Source organism: Pundamilia nyererei, unplaced genomic scaffold (assembly GCF_000239375.1).
Source record: "Pundamilia nyererei isolate P.nyererei 1_Seehausen unplaced genomic scaffold, PunNye1.0 scaffold00021, whole genome shotgun sequence".
NCBI classification, from domain to species: Eukaryota; Metazoa; Chordata; class Actinopteri; order Cichliformes; family Cichlidae; genus Pundamilia; species Pundamilia nyererei.
Window position 1 is genome coordinate 2,737,142 of NW_005187422.1, and position 16,066 is coordinate 2,753,207.

Here is a 16,066-nt window from a genome sequence, read left to right on the forward strand (position 1 = left end):
AAAAATTGCAATAATATCGTATCGTGCGTTAAGTATTGTGATAATATCGTATCGTGGGATGTATGGTGATTCCCACCTCTAGTTGTTAGAGTTGTCAGGTATTTCCTTTATAAGTGCAATCTGTTCTACTTTCTTTGTGTCCCGAGTGTGAACTTGTGAGAACTAATCAGAGCTCGGAGATTTAAATAGAGGCTAGCTGTAATAAATCTAAAAAAAGAACATTTTCGAAGAGCTACTCAAAATGTTTTTTAAACAGAAAATAGCATTGTCCAGTGGCTGGTGGTGTTATTCTGGTGTTGCAGACAACAAAGTACTGTTTTATCAAAAGCATTTGCGCGATTGGTGTCTGTCTTTGGCTAATGATCCACAAAACACCTCACAAGTTTTGGTTGAGATCAGGCAACTAAAAGTTCCAAACACCGGAACAACTCTCGTGTTTGTGGCTGCTAGATTATTTGACCTAACAAAACACAGACTGGAATTCACCCGCTCTGCCTATCAAAGGCAAACCCACATACCAAAGTATTTAAATGAAAAAACAAAACAAAACAGCATTGAGAAACAGCAGGATGGTCTCTATGCCTCAGTGCGTATGTGTGAAGCATTACTCATCCTCTTACATTTCACGTAGTCTAGCAGCATCCAGTTAATCTGGCACTAAAACAACTGTAGTCTTACATGACAATCAAGTGTGCAGCAATGTACGTCAATATAACTCGTGCATCTGCCAGATACAAAGCATTAGAGTCACGCCACGCCCATCAGTAAGTATGTGCGTGCACGCCTGCTGCTACGACAGCCGTGCTGTCACTCAGAGTGGGAAGATTGCCACGAATGCTGATAAGAAGGTTTAAGGGAAACGGATAATACTGAGCCAAACAGCTGTGCAACTCCACATATGACTTTCCTTAAAACCTTGGAGCGTAATATAAGAGCCTCAGTTTCAAAGAATATATCTTGATGCAATAAAAAGGCTTTTGAATTTCCTAACCACATTTCCCTTTAGAACAACATGTAAACTGACAGAGTACACAGACGACACACAGAAATTCTCAGAAACATAGCCTGGCGTTATGTGATGATGTGTGATAATGATGCCAAATCCTTAGCTCTGTGTGTGTGTGTGTGTGTGTGTAGGAGGCTGGATTAATGGCGTTGGGATCATCAGAGAGATGTTGTTAAAGTGATTCATAGATGACATAACATGGATATCCTAAAATTCAAAAGCAGCACCATGTTTTTCAGCTGCTGGCATTCACTCTTATTTAATAAATACAGAGCAAGTCTGCAGTTTCCAGCTCTGAATCCTGAACATACATGAGTTGAGTATACAGGGAAACAGCGACTGTTGGTGCCATTGTAATCTCTGATAACACTTTGCAATTTTTCCCAACTTTCTTTGCAATGCAGGTGGTGCTGGCAATCCATCAACGATCATACATAATCAATTAGGCCCAATTATATTCAACAGAACTGAGAAAACAGCTGCTTATTTCCTCATTCCTTAAACGCCTCAGTAAATAGGTTAAAAAAGTCCAAGGGGAAAAAAATCAAAAAGGAACCACAGTCATGTGAACTGAAAACTCCGACAGCCAGCCAGTACTGGGGATTACATGATTTTTTTCAGTTATAAGCGCATTAGGAAACTTACAGTGGTCTTAATCTGCTCATAATTAGCGGCGGCGTGGAAAGAAACGTGGTCCTGCTGAGGCCAGCCAGCAGAGAGCTAACAGTAATGTCTCAGGACAAGCACCAGGGTCGGGCCTACTTTGTGAAGATGGTTGTGAGAAATGTGAAAACTTTGCAGATTAAAGAAAGAATTGATGCAAAAGTCTGTTTTATTTATTTCCACGTAGATGCATGTAACGTTATTATGACTAATGCATTTTGTGTTTTCATTACTTTGAATACAGCCAGTCGCACTACACAACGTTGGTTCATTTAGTGCTGAAGCTCTGACAAATCATTACTACTTCCACTTCCCAATCTGACAGTTATTAACCATTATACACTGGGCTCTGAATTAAAACAGAAATAAAATAGAAAGTAAAGCAAATCATTACAAAAATCTGTTGAAGTTTGAACCTTAAATCAGCATCAACGGTGTTTCCTCAAATATTCAACTTTTCCCATTTGTTTTCCTCTATCGTTGGGCTCTTACTGAGAAAATATGGAAATTATAAATATATAAAACCTCTGCAAAGTGCAGTTTTAAGTAGTGCACCTGAAAATCATATTCAACATTCAATTCTGCATCTGAAACCTTTGCTGTAGCCACCAATTCACAGGTTAAACCCACTGGTGTATTTAGGAGGTGATGACATAAACAAGATTTAAAGATTTACCTTTAGCTTGGAGCAGAATGAGTTAGTACACTGGAGCAATTTTCCAGAACAAATTTGCAAACATATGACTTTTTTTTTGCAGCGCAGATGAGGAGTCACTGGTTTCACACAGGCTAGTGGAAAGAATGTGAGGATTGGTGCAATTAAGAGCACTACTGGACTAATTTTTAAAAAAAAAGTATGTTTTGTTGCTAACCCCTGGTTACCTGTGCTGTCAGGTCATCGACCCTGCTAGCTATGTACAATGTGAAATGGTATTGTTAGCTCACAGATAGCAAAGCCGTAAGAATTGCCTCTAGTATCAAACTGCAGTCATAGAATCACTGCACCTTCACAAACAAAAGCATGTGACTGTATACATTTGGCTATGAATGGCTAGATGGGTAACTAGCTAAAATTAGAGCTACTAAGAACTTTGGTATCTGTGAAACACTATAAGCAGCTAATAGTTAACCAAATGCTATATGACAATATGTTATTAAGGTTTCATGTTATGTGACTCCTAACCATGTGACGTTAACTGTTGAGCAAATAAAGTAGCAGTCACACAGGCTTAGAGAGCAGCCCATCACCCTCCAGCAACTGCTGGTTACAAGGAGCAAATAAGTGTTCTGCAACCAGTTGGAAAGTGGTTGCAGAACAATCAGTGTGTATTCCTGACCGGTTGGTGAAAACTTCTTACAGTTGCTATCGATTTCCGTGGTACTGACTAGAGATGGACCGATCCGATATTACGTATCGGTATCGGTCCGATACTGACCTAAATTACTGGATCGGATATCGGAGAAAAATTTAAAAAATGTAATCCGATCCATTAAATATCAAAAAAGCACCTCACAAAACTTGCGACATGGCGTAACTCGGCTCATAACCGTAGCAAATAAATACTCATTTTTCCCTCACAACTGGTGGTTTTATGAAGTCCAATATGACAGAAAGTTCATGTCGCATTTTGCAAGAAAGCTCTTAAATTATCTCCCAGCTCCAACAGTGATGTGAGCTATACCAGCATATTCTGAGAATTCAATCAATTTTAGCTACTAGATCAAAGGAAAACACTTTTAGTTCAAATTACTTGATATTTGGAGTTCACGTCTTCAGGCAGAGGTAAAAAAAAAAAAAACTTCCATTCACCTTTAAACAACCTGCTAACCCAGGTGAACAAGCTAGATGGGGTCAGTAGAAATATTTGGTGAGGAATGTGAGGAATCAGTTTGTCTGAAACCTATGTCACATAGGCAATATAACCTCTGAACCTACGCACAATCAGCTTTGAGGGGTCTGACAGTGACCATAGGTCTGGCAATAGATTGAACAACTATTAAAGAAAATTCAATGCAACTTAAAGTAAACAAATCCAAAATTTATACCTCAGTTACTCATCACTGCTAGGACAGCATTTCAATATAAGATAAAAGGTCATGGAAGACGTGTAACCTGTAACAGGCTAGTAGTCTGACAAGTTTCTTACCGCTGTAGAAAGTCTGGAGGCCAGCGTCATCTCCAAGTTGCCTTTAAGCCCCAGCAGTGCAGGAACTAGGATGAACACCTCAGACACATCGGTGAACACCGTCCAGTGCTGCAATGACATAGCAAAACATTATTATCAGCACCACAACATTAACAGAGCGCACACTCTGCCATACTGAAACTGGTTCACAGCCACACAGGATGCTGTCACCCGCATAGATAGAGGTTAGCTGCAGTTCGGAGCAGACTGTCTCTGGGTCTGTGCAACCTTTAATATTGATTTAGAGGTGAAACAACTCCTGCATTAAAGAGCAGAAAATCTGCCTCTATAGACCTTTCACACTATGCATCATGCCAGCTCCCTCTTAACAAGAACAAGGGCAGTAAAACCTAAAGCTGAAATGATTGATCACTCTCCTACTTTAGCTTGCATTCTGTTTTCCTTCTCTGTCACCTTTACCCACCATCTCCTGTAGCGTAAACACAGGGACTGTCTCATGTCTCTGTGTAATCATAATACTATACACATTTATATTTATATCGAAATCTGTACTGTACAAGATATTTCAGAATAAAAGCAGACTGCAATCTCGGTATTCTTTCACCCCAACCGGTCGCAGCAGATGGCCCCGCCCCTCCCTGAGTCTGGTTCTGCCGGAGGTTTCTTCCTGTTAAAAGAGAGTTTTTCCTTCCCGCTGTCACCAAAGTGCTTACTCATAGGGGGTCATATAATTGTTGGGTTTTTCTCTGCATCTATTATTGTACGATCTACTGTGCAATATAAAGCACCTTGAGGCGACTGTTGTTGTGATTTGGCGCTATATAAATAAAACCGAATTGAACTGAATAGTTTTTGATGGGCGGAACCAGATTTTGTTCTCCACACGGCCGTTTTACCCATCCAGTGCCACACAAATGGAAACACGGCGCAGCTAAACAGCATCAGTAAGATAGATGGGACTGAATATTTAGAAGCCAAGTGAACTAGATGATTAGCAACTCTTAAAGACAAAGCATTATGTTAATTTCCAGTTCAATCAATGTCTGAAACAAGTCGTTTTAGCTCCCTCACACCTAAGCCAACTCTCTTCTCATTGGTTAAAGATACCCAATCTCATTGATATCATCAAGCAAATGCTAAACCTGAACACTGTTATGGCTTATAGGATTACTTGTACATTTGGTACTCTGATTATCTGAAACTTTGCCCATCTTTAATATGAGCATCCACCACTGTAATCTATTATATAGTATGCATACGATAGAAAATAAGGAAAAGCAAAATATTTCTCAGTGCTCTGCCCTCCTCATGGGGACCCTCTGTGACACATAACACAGCATGAGTGTACAAAACATCCGACTGAATTAATAGAGTAAAGCCAAAGCCCAATGCATCATGTACCATAGAAAAAATAGTTTGATATTACTTGTGCCTACTTTAGTGCTTCAGCATCTGATCATTCATTGCCAGGGGTGCGCTTGCTTGCTCAGCTCTTACCGCAGCATAAAAAAAAGCTACATTTTGCTGTACACACTACTCCGAGAAAGTCAGCCAGCAGCTCATCTATCTAAATCAGCTTTGAAGGTAGTGGCCTAGCTGGACAGAGCCACAAATAAGGGAACAAGTAAGGGAACAAGACTGCTCAGCTGTGTATCCAGTAGATGGTCTGAAATTACATTTACAGCTAGTATTATTAGGCCTGACCTTCGATAACCTGGTCCCTGGCTGCTGGCCAGTCCTCGAGAGGTGGGTTCCCTGTAACTCCCTCTGTGAACTTCTCCCTCCATTAGACTTCATGCAGCGATAGCAGATTTGCGGTCTACTGTGGCCAGAAACAAAGCTATTGCTGAAGCTAAGGCCATCGATTTATCTCCAGTCAAAGTGCTTATCATAGGTGCCGGTCCCACTGGCCCCCAGCACTTACAGTCCAGTCTAACCAGAGCGGAATCAATATTCACTGAGGCTGGCACCGAGCAGAAAAGAAAGAGGGGAAAACAGATGCTGAAGCTACAAGACAACACTGCTGGCCTGCATTTCTCACACAGAGGTCTAATGTGTGTGCTTGCTAGGTTGCTCCCACCAGATGTACAGCACTGATAAGGAGTGTCGGCTACACTCGTGTTGTCTTTAGAGGTGGTGGTTGAACTCTTTCTGCCTATCCCTTTAGCTGTCGTTAAGCCAAGCAGAGCTCGTTTCCAACAACCAGCCTCTCAGCTTGGCTCACTGCCCTCTGCCAACCCGACAGCCTTGTGAGCACTTCTCTCTTCTTTCATAGCTGTATGTTTTCAAGCTTTCCTTCTGTCTCACTGGCCTATCTTCCTCTTTGCCTCCCCTGTGGTGATATATGTTGTTGTCTCCATGGAACGCTGGCTCGGAGCCAAACAAACCCTCCCTCCTCGCTTCTAAGAACTCGACTGGAGAACTGCAGTACCTCTGTGTACAGACCTATAGGAGCTCTGGTATGCAAGCCCCGCAAGGGTCAGGATGCCCAGTTGAGAAACGTGACCTTTTATTTTATTTGTGATAATTGCACTTGCTGTGTTGAGCGGGACGCCGAACCCCGATGGCATGCAATGTCAACGCAACTCCAGCAGCGTCACAGACACTACAGCAGGTGGTGTCTGTTTCATTTTTCTGTTGCTGCAGCATGGATGGTACAGTCAGGGTCTAGTTTATCTGTATAAACTAATATCTGCATTTAGATAAGAAGAATATGTAGGGCAAGCTACCAGAGGAATCTGTAGTCTGTATGTAGTTTTACCGAGCAGGTTTTGGCTGCATGAATGGAAAGAGTCCAAGTGGGGAGCTAAAGAAAGTCAAAACTCCATCTCAAAACCATCAGCTATCATCACATGGTAATTTACCTCTTTTTAGATTTCTATGAATTTATAAGGAAAATCAAACACAGTCCCCACAGTTCAAGTCGGCAACTTAGATAATGCGTTCGCAGGCCTGAGCCTGGTTCTGCTGGAGGTTTCTTCCTGTTATGAAGGGAGTTTGCTGCTCATACAGGCTTGTATGATTGCTGGGGTTTTCTATCTACTATTGTGGAGGCTTTGCCTTACGATACAAAGTGACTTGAGGCTGGTAATGTTGGGATATGGTGCCATATCAATAAAACTGAACTGAACTGAATTGTTTGGGACCAGATAAGAAGGGCTGGGGTGGAAAGCCTGAACTCTGTGATGAGGGGGCAGCCTAGGATCAAAGGTTCCTCAGGATCTTTCACACTGTGAAAGATTAATCAGAGCATGGGGCAACACAAAGGCACTCTAACCCACTAATCCTGTCCATCCCTATCACTCACATCCTAACCAAGCAGCTATCTGAGATATGGTCACGTTTTAAGAGCTGCGAGGTGATAACATTGTTAATGACCGTCACGTCATCAACGTTACAAGCAGAAGTCACCAAAATAAAACAACTACTCATGACAAGCACTCAGTCACTGCAATAGGGAGGGCAGAAGTTTAGAAACATATGCTTACATGGGGTTATTAAATTGTGATTTTTAAGATTTTGGTGATTTTGTTCAGACAAATTCTGGAAAACATAGAAAAATAGCATACTGTGGTGTGAATTTAAGTAGTGTCTGATTAAGCTATGGAAACCAAAGTCTGGGTATGAAGCTAGAAGCTGAAGAGACAATGCAGTTTGAGGGAATTAAGCCCACGTTCTGGTTTGAAAGTGACTCCTGAGTGAAAACCAAGCACGTGGATGTGGTTGGACCAAAATGGTATCTGGTGGGTAGTGAAGGCTTGGCCAGAGTTAAACCTTTGTGTGGACTATGATTTCCTGTTTACTGGTTGCTGTATTTTTAGACCGTGTGTCTTTGAGGCTGAAGCTGCGTTCTATTCTTTTTCCTCTTTTTTGGTGTTTCAGTCTACAGACACCGCACACCAGGCCAGACGGCTAACTCTGAGGCAGACAAACACACGCGGATGATTATCATAACATACAACACTGGACACGCATATTTGCTTTTGTCTTTTTTCAGCTTTTTGTTTGTAGATTGATTGCACAAATGATGAAATCTTATGTGACTGTGAGTAAGTGTGCGTGTGTTTCAAAATAACAAAAATCACCCATTTGGCCTTGGACTCCGACATCCCCAAGAAAACTAGCACTGCGTGACCTTTCCAAACCACACGTAACCTTCAGTCCAACTGAGCAGGTCAGTCCTGGGTTCCCGGCCCTGCCAATGAGAGACTGACAGTTTTAGGTCATTTGCCTGCCAAGTCACTAAGCACAACTATGCAGACGTCTCACTCCTCTATACCAGTTGGACAATCCTTTCTGGGCCAACCTTGTGAGGGAAAAAGGCCAGAAAACTCTGTGCGTGTGTGGTAGATGGTCAAAGTGACCAGGATTTAAGAGGTCAAAGAGCCAATATAGAAAGTGACACAGAAAGTCGAGTACACAAGTGTCCAAACCACAGCTTTTAAACTCAGGCCAGGCAGACACATTAACTAAAGGTTCAGGCATCCCAGAAGAAAAGCTTGCTACTGACTATAGTGCTTTCTTCGTCTCATAACCAACATATCATCTTTGGAACTGGAGATTACTGAGTCCTGACCTTTTTATTCTAACCTCCAGGAGAAATAAGGGGTAAACAAATGAACCAAAAGAACAAACAAATAATTCTGTCTAATTTGAGAACAATCCAAGAAACACAAGAACAGCAAGACCCAAATGACTTTGAATTTTATCCATAGAGAGAAACTTCTGAACTCAGGAGAGCTAGTTAAGTTCTCCTGGATCACTTTATCTCATCTGATAATCAAATAAAGATCTGTGCTTTACTTGTCTGCATAAATTAGCTCCTTATTTAGCGAGACAAATAAAGATCAGTGCAGCAAGAAAACAGACCTGCCTCGTGTTTTAGCATCAAGTTAAAACTTGTTCTATTCACATTTTGGCAATCAGAAGAAAAAAAAAAAAAAAAAAGGGGTTTCCAACACGAGAAACTACATCTACCTTTTCATCAGCTTCATATACATTAGGTATTGGGGCTCGACCTAACCCTAAGCACGTGACCTCAGAAAGTTATGCTCACTTATAGCCGAGGATCAACTGCAGTCCCAACGGGAGAGAGAAACAGAGAGTAAGATAGAGTTAGACAACTACCTTCCTGCAAGGACAGGGGGGATTAGCTGAGTTAGCGTTTCATGGTGTCACGGGGGGAATTAGGCAGCCAGACGACCTGCTGGATGCTCAGCCGACCTCAATGGAACTGCAGTAAGAAGCCTCGCATCTTACTGCAGCCATTTCTTTCAGCTATTTACTCTCAGGTACAAGAGTGCTAGACCAGCAGGGAGGGATACGGCCCTCTACCTTCTGTGTGAGCTTGTTTCCAGTCACACCTCTGAAAGAATGGTGCACTGAGTGTTTTGGAAATTAAAGAGAACGCAGCAGCATGGTGCCTAAGTTGAGGCAGCATGAAAACTTTTTTGACCTCAAACCTCTGCATTCCTGGTTTAGCGAGGATACCTAACCACATGGCAATAGAGGCCTTGGCGTTGAATTGTATTTTGTTTTTACTCCGACTCTAGCTCAGCTGTAGTACGCTGCCATTTCAGGTGCTGAAAGAAAGTAAACTTATTCCCCCGCCTCCCCCCTCCTGTCTGTTCTGAGTTTCTGGGGTCCACCATGTTGGCATCAGCGTATGTGCACACAGTTTGCCCAGACCTGGCGGACTGACATGGCCGGCTTTATCTGCATTCCAAACGGACTTCAAATAAATATATAACATTTCTACAGAGCACACTTGGATCCTCTCAGAGCAAAGGCAGTGACTCATCAGGAAATCAAGTCCTAGTGGATCATATAGCTCCCTGGCTATGCACTGCTATGCAAATACCGTCTATTGTTTCTTGTACTTTATGTGAGATTTTGAAAAGAGGTGTGTGTGTGTGATGACTCGTTAGAAGACACACCAGTGTGTACCAGTATGCGCCAGCCACAGGGACAGTCAGCCCAGCCGCTGAGGAGAAATGTTATGTAAATACCCCCATGGTGTCTGATAACTGCCCCATACACACATCCCCAAAGACAGGCAACCAGATAGGCCACCAGCACGATGACTGACACATGCCAAGGCAAACCGGCCTCGGTGCACTAGATCATTCAAATGTTTCACGGGCGAGCCTATCCCGTAAGTGTGACTACACATGGCCTGCTTGGTGCAGTGGATCTGCTTAGAAAAACAGCTGTGAAATGAAATGTAAATGCCTGCGAGGAAAAGTTGGGGTTGTGCATTGACACCAGACTTTTTGCAAGTTCCAACAGCCGAACCCCTGTCAATGCAAAAAACAAAACAAAAACTTTTTAAAGAGTAGACAACACAGGATTAACCAGCTTGGGTTCTTTATTCTGAGTTGCCAATTACATTGTGTAAGAAATCTCACTCACCTGGACGATGTCTAGCACCATCCCTGCTGCCACCGTCCCGAACCCGGCCAGCAAGAAGGGGAAGACCACCTGCAGTCCGATGGAAAAGGAGGTCTCCTTGAGGGGTGCTGTTGGTTCGGGGCTCTGATCGGTGCTGGTGTCATCACTCTCGTTGCTCTGGCTTGCATTCTCCAGGAGCGCATCCTCCTCTCGCTGACCTTTGGCATTGGCCCGACAGTCCATGGCCACCACAATCTCCGACCTCTCGTCGTTCTCCCCAGTCTCATTCACTCGCTCGGGGAAAGATGTGACCTCGGTGAGCTCAAACTCATCCCCGGTCACCGGGCTCACTTCTTCGGGGCCCTTTGTCAGGATCACCGGGTGGACGGTGCAGTTGGAGTTGAGGAAGGCCGAAGTGAGGGGGCCTCCCTCCTTCTTCATCTCAATGGCCCCAGAGGACATGTCGATGTCGGGGAGCTTTTCTTGTTCTTTCGACCAAAGTACCATGCGGAAGCCTTTGAAGACAGTGGGCTTGATAAGAAAAGGTCAGCGTGCCTCAGCCTAACGGTTTTGTGGGAAAGTCAGAACTGACCACCGGATCTGGTTTTGAACCTGATCAGTCCAACTGATTTATCCCATTAAAGAGGCCGACAAGGTGTGGAGGTCGGTCATAAAGACTGGGAGAAAAACACTCTGCCAGAAAAAACCTGCAGCGAGGCACATGCAGCCGTGCGTCTGCAAAGCCTGTGTTCCTGTCGGTGCTTCGGGAGCAGAACCAGTATGTTCTCCATTCACTGCAAGGTGCTCAGGTTAGGCCGGCAAAAAACAGAAGACATACTGGTTCAACATAGAAAAGGATAGAAAACAACAGGGAGGCGACTCACCACAGAAATCCCCTGCAGTCAGCTGCAAACAGTCCTTTGCAGTTCAGTACAAGCTGGAAAAATATGTAAATCAGAGACCTGCAGTGGCACCGGTCATGCTGTCAGTCTGCTGTCCATGTGAGACTGGTCGCTGCACAGGGCTCCAAACGTCTCACTTTACACCACGTGGCCGCTGGACAGTTTTCAAATGTGATATTTAAAGGTCTCAGTATGAGGATTGAATTACCAACAGTGGAAAAGTATCTCTCCAACCAGAGTGGACCGTCACCTGGGGAAAGAATGAATATCATTAATTATTCAGTCTTAAATAAAATCATTTTCCAGCAGTACCCCACATCTATTTCCAAAAATCTCTAAGTAGCAGGGCAGCTTTTACTGCCCTGATCAAAATATTCATAAATCAAAAATTCCAAAAAGTTACAAACCAACATTCAGATCTAACTGGTGAGAGGACAGAGACACTGTGCGGTGGTGTTTAGGCTTGGATGCTGCAGCTCCTCATATTCAGGTGTTAAAATAAATAAAGAGGACAGAAAATCACTGTTAGGCACTAACTTCACCGTGGGTACCACAAATGCCCCGTCAGCCCTACTAATAGATTAGTATAGCCCCAAACAATTGTTTGCGCTCCCCTCCATTACAGCAGTGCTGAGCAGATCCCAACAGTGAGTTTAAAAACAGTTTCATCCAGCGCCAAATTTCCTCCCGGTGGCTAAAAATATTCCACCATTAACAGAGGCGCTGCGCACATCCTCTGCAAGCACAGCTTCCAACCACAGCAGCGCAACAACGACCACTGTCACGATTTTCAAAGTAAAAAACACCCCTCACTTTACCCCCCAACTCTTAAACTCACTGCAGCAGACAGGAGTGTAACAAACAGTAACACAACAGAGGTCCCCTTCACACATCAGAAACAACCTCACTGCAGTCAAGTACCGAGCGTGGACACACATGGTTAGTCATTCACACCGACATGAACTACTTGTATCAACAGAAGTAAGCAGCAGGTAAAGCAAAGCATTCAGTGCTGCTTTAATTAAAACAGTAATGTCAGCTACTGACATAAACTGCTGTATTATTCAACTCAGTGTGGTGATGAAGCCTGTTGAAAAAATACCATCACCAATCTATGACGCGATCCTTGGTGAGATCAGGTCACGGTCCACCCGTGTTTACTTCACATAATAAAGCAGCTTTTACTCTGAAGGCCTTTCTTTTACCTTCCAGTGTTGCTGCTGCTGACTTGAAGCAGCTTTCCTCTGACTGCAAGTTGCGACATCCGCACGGACTTTCCCGGCTCAAACAATCCTCTGCTTAGTAGTCAGGACCAACACCACCCGAACCCAACATGGCAAAGGCGTAAATTAGTGCTCCCCTGGTCAGGGCTGAATAGACGAGCCCTGCTATTCTGTTCTGCTTCTCATTTAAACGAGGGCAGAGGGCTCTCTGTTCCATCGCCGGGCTGGAGCCCATGTCACTGCCACTGTAACCACGAGTGTTAAACTCGTGAAAAATTGTGTCCCCCCCCACCCCCCTAAAAAAGAGAAAAAAAAGTAATCATTCTTTACCATCACCATAGCTGAGGTACAAGTTGCGGCTTTGCAGTTTGAGTCTCGAATGACACATCCCGGTAGAAATGTGCACATTAAAATAAGTAATGTAAAAATAAATACATACATAAAAAAGCTCACGGGTGCTTACCTCTGAGTGCCAGTAGTCCTCGGTGTGAGGACAGACCGGAGTGATGATCTGTATGAGTACAGGGACTCCGTGTGCCCGGCTGAATTTATCCTCCACCTCTTGTTAACGCGCTCAGGCTTGTGAGGCGTGGAAGCCGGTACGCACGCCTTATGTGCGGTACCGGCTCTGCACAGCTGATTTAATGGTTAATGTTAGTTAATGGTTAAGCCCTGCCCTCTGTGCGGCTCCAGTCTGCCTGTTACATTGTACACATGCAGTGCCGCCCGGCTGCCTGGATGCGCATCTATAATACACCCGCACGGTGCAGGGGGCCAGGAAGCCACTAGGCGGGCCCTCCCTCCACAATCTGGATAGTCGATATAGACCCCCGCCCCACCTTTACCTCCCTCCCCTCCATTACCGACCTTCCACCCCTCTGGTTTCCATTGCGCACAAGCCCCCCACAACCTCTACCCAGTGTGTGCCCATGCCGTGCCGGTCTCTTCCACAAGCCACTAATTTACTACCACCGCGCGGAGACTGCAGTTTTAGTTTAACAGTGAGCTTGATTTCTCAATGAATGGGCTGGCAGGGGTATGAGTACGGTCTGTATGAGTCTGACCAATCTGGGGCAAATTTAGTCACTGATCCACCACCATGGAAAGGACAGCTTGCATAAGTGAAAGTTTTGAAATGTCACCAATGTGACCTAAAGCAGGAACGGTTAGAACTGATATGGTTGTAAAATGTGTAAAGGTGACACAAAACCCCACATTATTTAAAAATATACAGAGTACTGCATCATTATTATGATACTACTACAATATTTATTTTAAAACCTGTAATGAGTAAAACAAAACAAAAAAAAAGGTAGACAACTCATTTTATTTGTGGGCCAATTTCATTTCAAGTGGGCTTCGGTTCAGTTATATTAATGTATCACTTCACAACAACAGTGTAACATTAGAGAGAGAACCCCAACAATTTCACTGTTATCAGCAAGCACTTGGTGATGGTGGGGAGGACGAATGTATATTCTGAAAAGATTCACATGTAATGAACTATCTACACACATGACTGATAGCCTAATAAAAAGGAAAAAAAGATCTTAGGTCTCAAGAAAAACAAGTGTCCTTTCAAGATTTGTGACTTTGGTCCACAGCCCTGAAACAGAGATGTGTTGAACAAAGTTTCTAAGCTCACCTGTGGAGTTCCACAAGGCTCCATCTTTGGGCCTCTTTTATGTAACACTAATCCCCATTAGAAGAAGCCAAACTGCTCTAATAGGTTTGTGACCTGAAATGTAAATTTATATCAGATAACCTTTTTGGTCTCTTGTCAGTACACAGACCTGCCAGCTCAACAAAGTTAAAATGTTAAGAAATAATGTTTAATGGTTCTGCTTTCCTCCTGTCATTCAGAAGGTAGTGTACAGCAGGCTTGTTGTTGAAGGCAGCAGCTGCTGTTTATAAGTGTTGCAACACAGAAAGGAAACATAAAGCTGTAGCTCCTCAACACCAAAACAATAAACTGAAAGCTGCTATTGTACTAACAGGATTACACTAGTTTGCCCGTTTAAACTACACTCACTTTGGAGGCATTTTTTCTACTTATAAGGATTAATTGCACTGTTTTGCTACTGTTATTAGTTTTTGTTAGTTTTTGAAATGCTATGTACTACAGAAATACCAATACACTTTAAGAAAAAAACAAAAAACAAAACAAGTGCTTGTACAGTATGTGTGGATGTGTGTTTATGTTATCTGCCTCCTCCTGATGTTCCTGTAGAACAACATCTCTAATAATGTCCCCGGAGAAGCAGCAGCTTTGTTGTGCTGTTTGCCTGTTGCTTTACAGCAGGAGTTCAGCTCAGCAGCACCAGGATCACCCAGCAGGCAAAAGCTGCAATTCATCCACACCCTGCCCCTCTGAGCTGAGCCTGTTTGCACACAGCAGAAACATCCAGTGGATGTGTACTTACGCAGGTTTGCAGGTGAACAGGAAGCTGCACTTTCACTCTGTGGTCAGATTACTCATGCTGTAGCGATTTGGCAATTACAATTTTATTCATTCATGCATACTGATTGCATATTGTTTTCCATGAGCGTCAGGATGTGTGATTAGTTTTGGACTTAGTGCACAAATACATGAGCGACATTAGTCTTACAGCTCTTGCAGGAATTCTTTCTTAAACTTAAAGATGTTATTAAGATTTTATTAAGTCATTTGTTGTTGCTTTGTTTTACTTTTGTCTGTAAAAGGCCAGATGTTGTCACCTTTCATGGCTCAAAGCTGAATTTAACCTTGTTTACATGAATGACTATTTGCTTTTGTTCTGGATATGAAAGATAAAAAACTGACTGAAATTACTGAGCATTATCTTAAGATGTCTAAAGGCGGGGTGGGGGTTTCCAGGAAGCAAATCAGTGCAACTAGGAACAGCTCTGTGATCTAGATATGAGGGGTTTTCAGATAACTTGGCAGAGCGGCTTCCTGGAACAGATCACTTTTTACAGTTTGCACCACAATATTGTGCCAGTGTAAATAAGGCAGCTGCAGAAATTGCATTTAAGCACAATTCACATTACTATTTTCTGCATTTTTCATCTATTCATTGCTAGTGCTTTAATGTGTACATGCAACATACACACTGACATTTTTTGATGTCTCTGCTATGACTGGTGCGCGTGTTGCAATCTGCGTTGTAGGTGGACCCACTCCTCTGTTGCTGTCACTGAGTTTTTCCAGCATTTATGTTTTTATCTGAAATTAACTTAAACTTAAAGGCATTAGTTTCAGTTTACATGAATTCCATGGAGAATACAGTTTATTTTAGAGAAGCACATTAATGCAGATTCCACGGGTAACCTGCACTTCTGTGTAGGCACCATTAATGCTGACTGGTTTAGGAGCGATATTCACTGCCATCCTGAGGAGGTTGGGTTTTTTTTAAGGGAAGGCCAGTCCATGAAAATATTGCAGTTACTCAGTAGATTTCATAAAACTGGAAGGTCCTTCACGATCATTTCCCTTGATTACCAATATTATACACCATCGCCATTGTCCACAATCTGGTGATGAAAACAGGAAAATTAAAATGTCAAAGAACTCTTTTGACATACAGGACATTTTGTATACTTCTGGTCACGGTTTCACAAAAATGCTCATTTTTTTCTCCTCAGAATCATCAGAAAACAGATAAGACAACAAATGTCCCAGTTCTTGTTTCTGTTATATTAACCTAGCGCAGTTTTACTGAGGCCGATGCTCAGTGTTTGTCATAGGAAAATTTT

General features: G+C 43.1%; 1 protein-coding gene across 1 annotated transcript in view; it reads right to left on the reverse strand.

The window, feature by feature from the left end:
• The window catches only part of slc41a1 (solute carrier family 41 member 1), a gene marked incomplete at its 3' end in the record, with an annotated part of 24,096 nt that extends 11,000 nt beyond the window's left edge, over nt 1-13,096 (reverse strand). The window contains exons 1-4 of the mRNA XM_005726756.1: nt 12,795-13,096; nt 12,314-12,627; nt 10,228-11,358; nt 3,817-3,924 (exon numbers count right to left, since the gene is read on the reverse strand). Of these exons, the coding sequence (XP_005726813.1) occupies nt 3,817-3,924; nt 10,228-10,713 (594 nt within the window). The remainder of the gene's footprint in view (nt 1-3,816; nt 3,925-10,227; nt 11,359-12,313; nt 12,628-12,794) is intronic.
• Between the last annotated feature and the right edge of the window lie 2,970 nt (nt 13,097-16,066).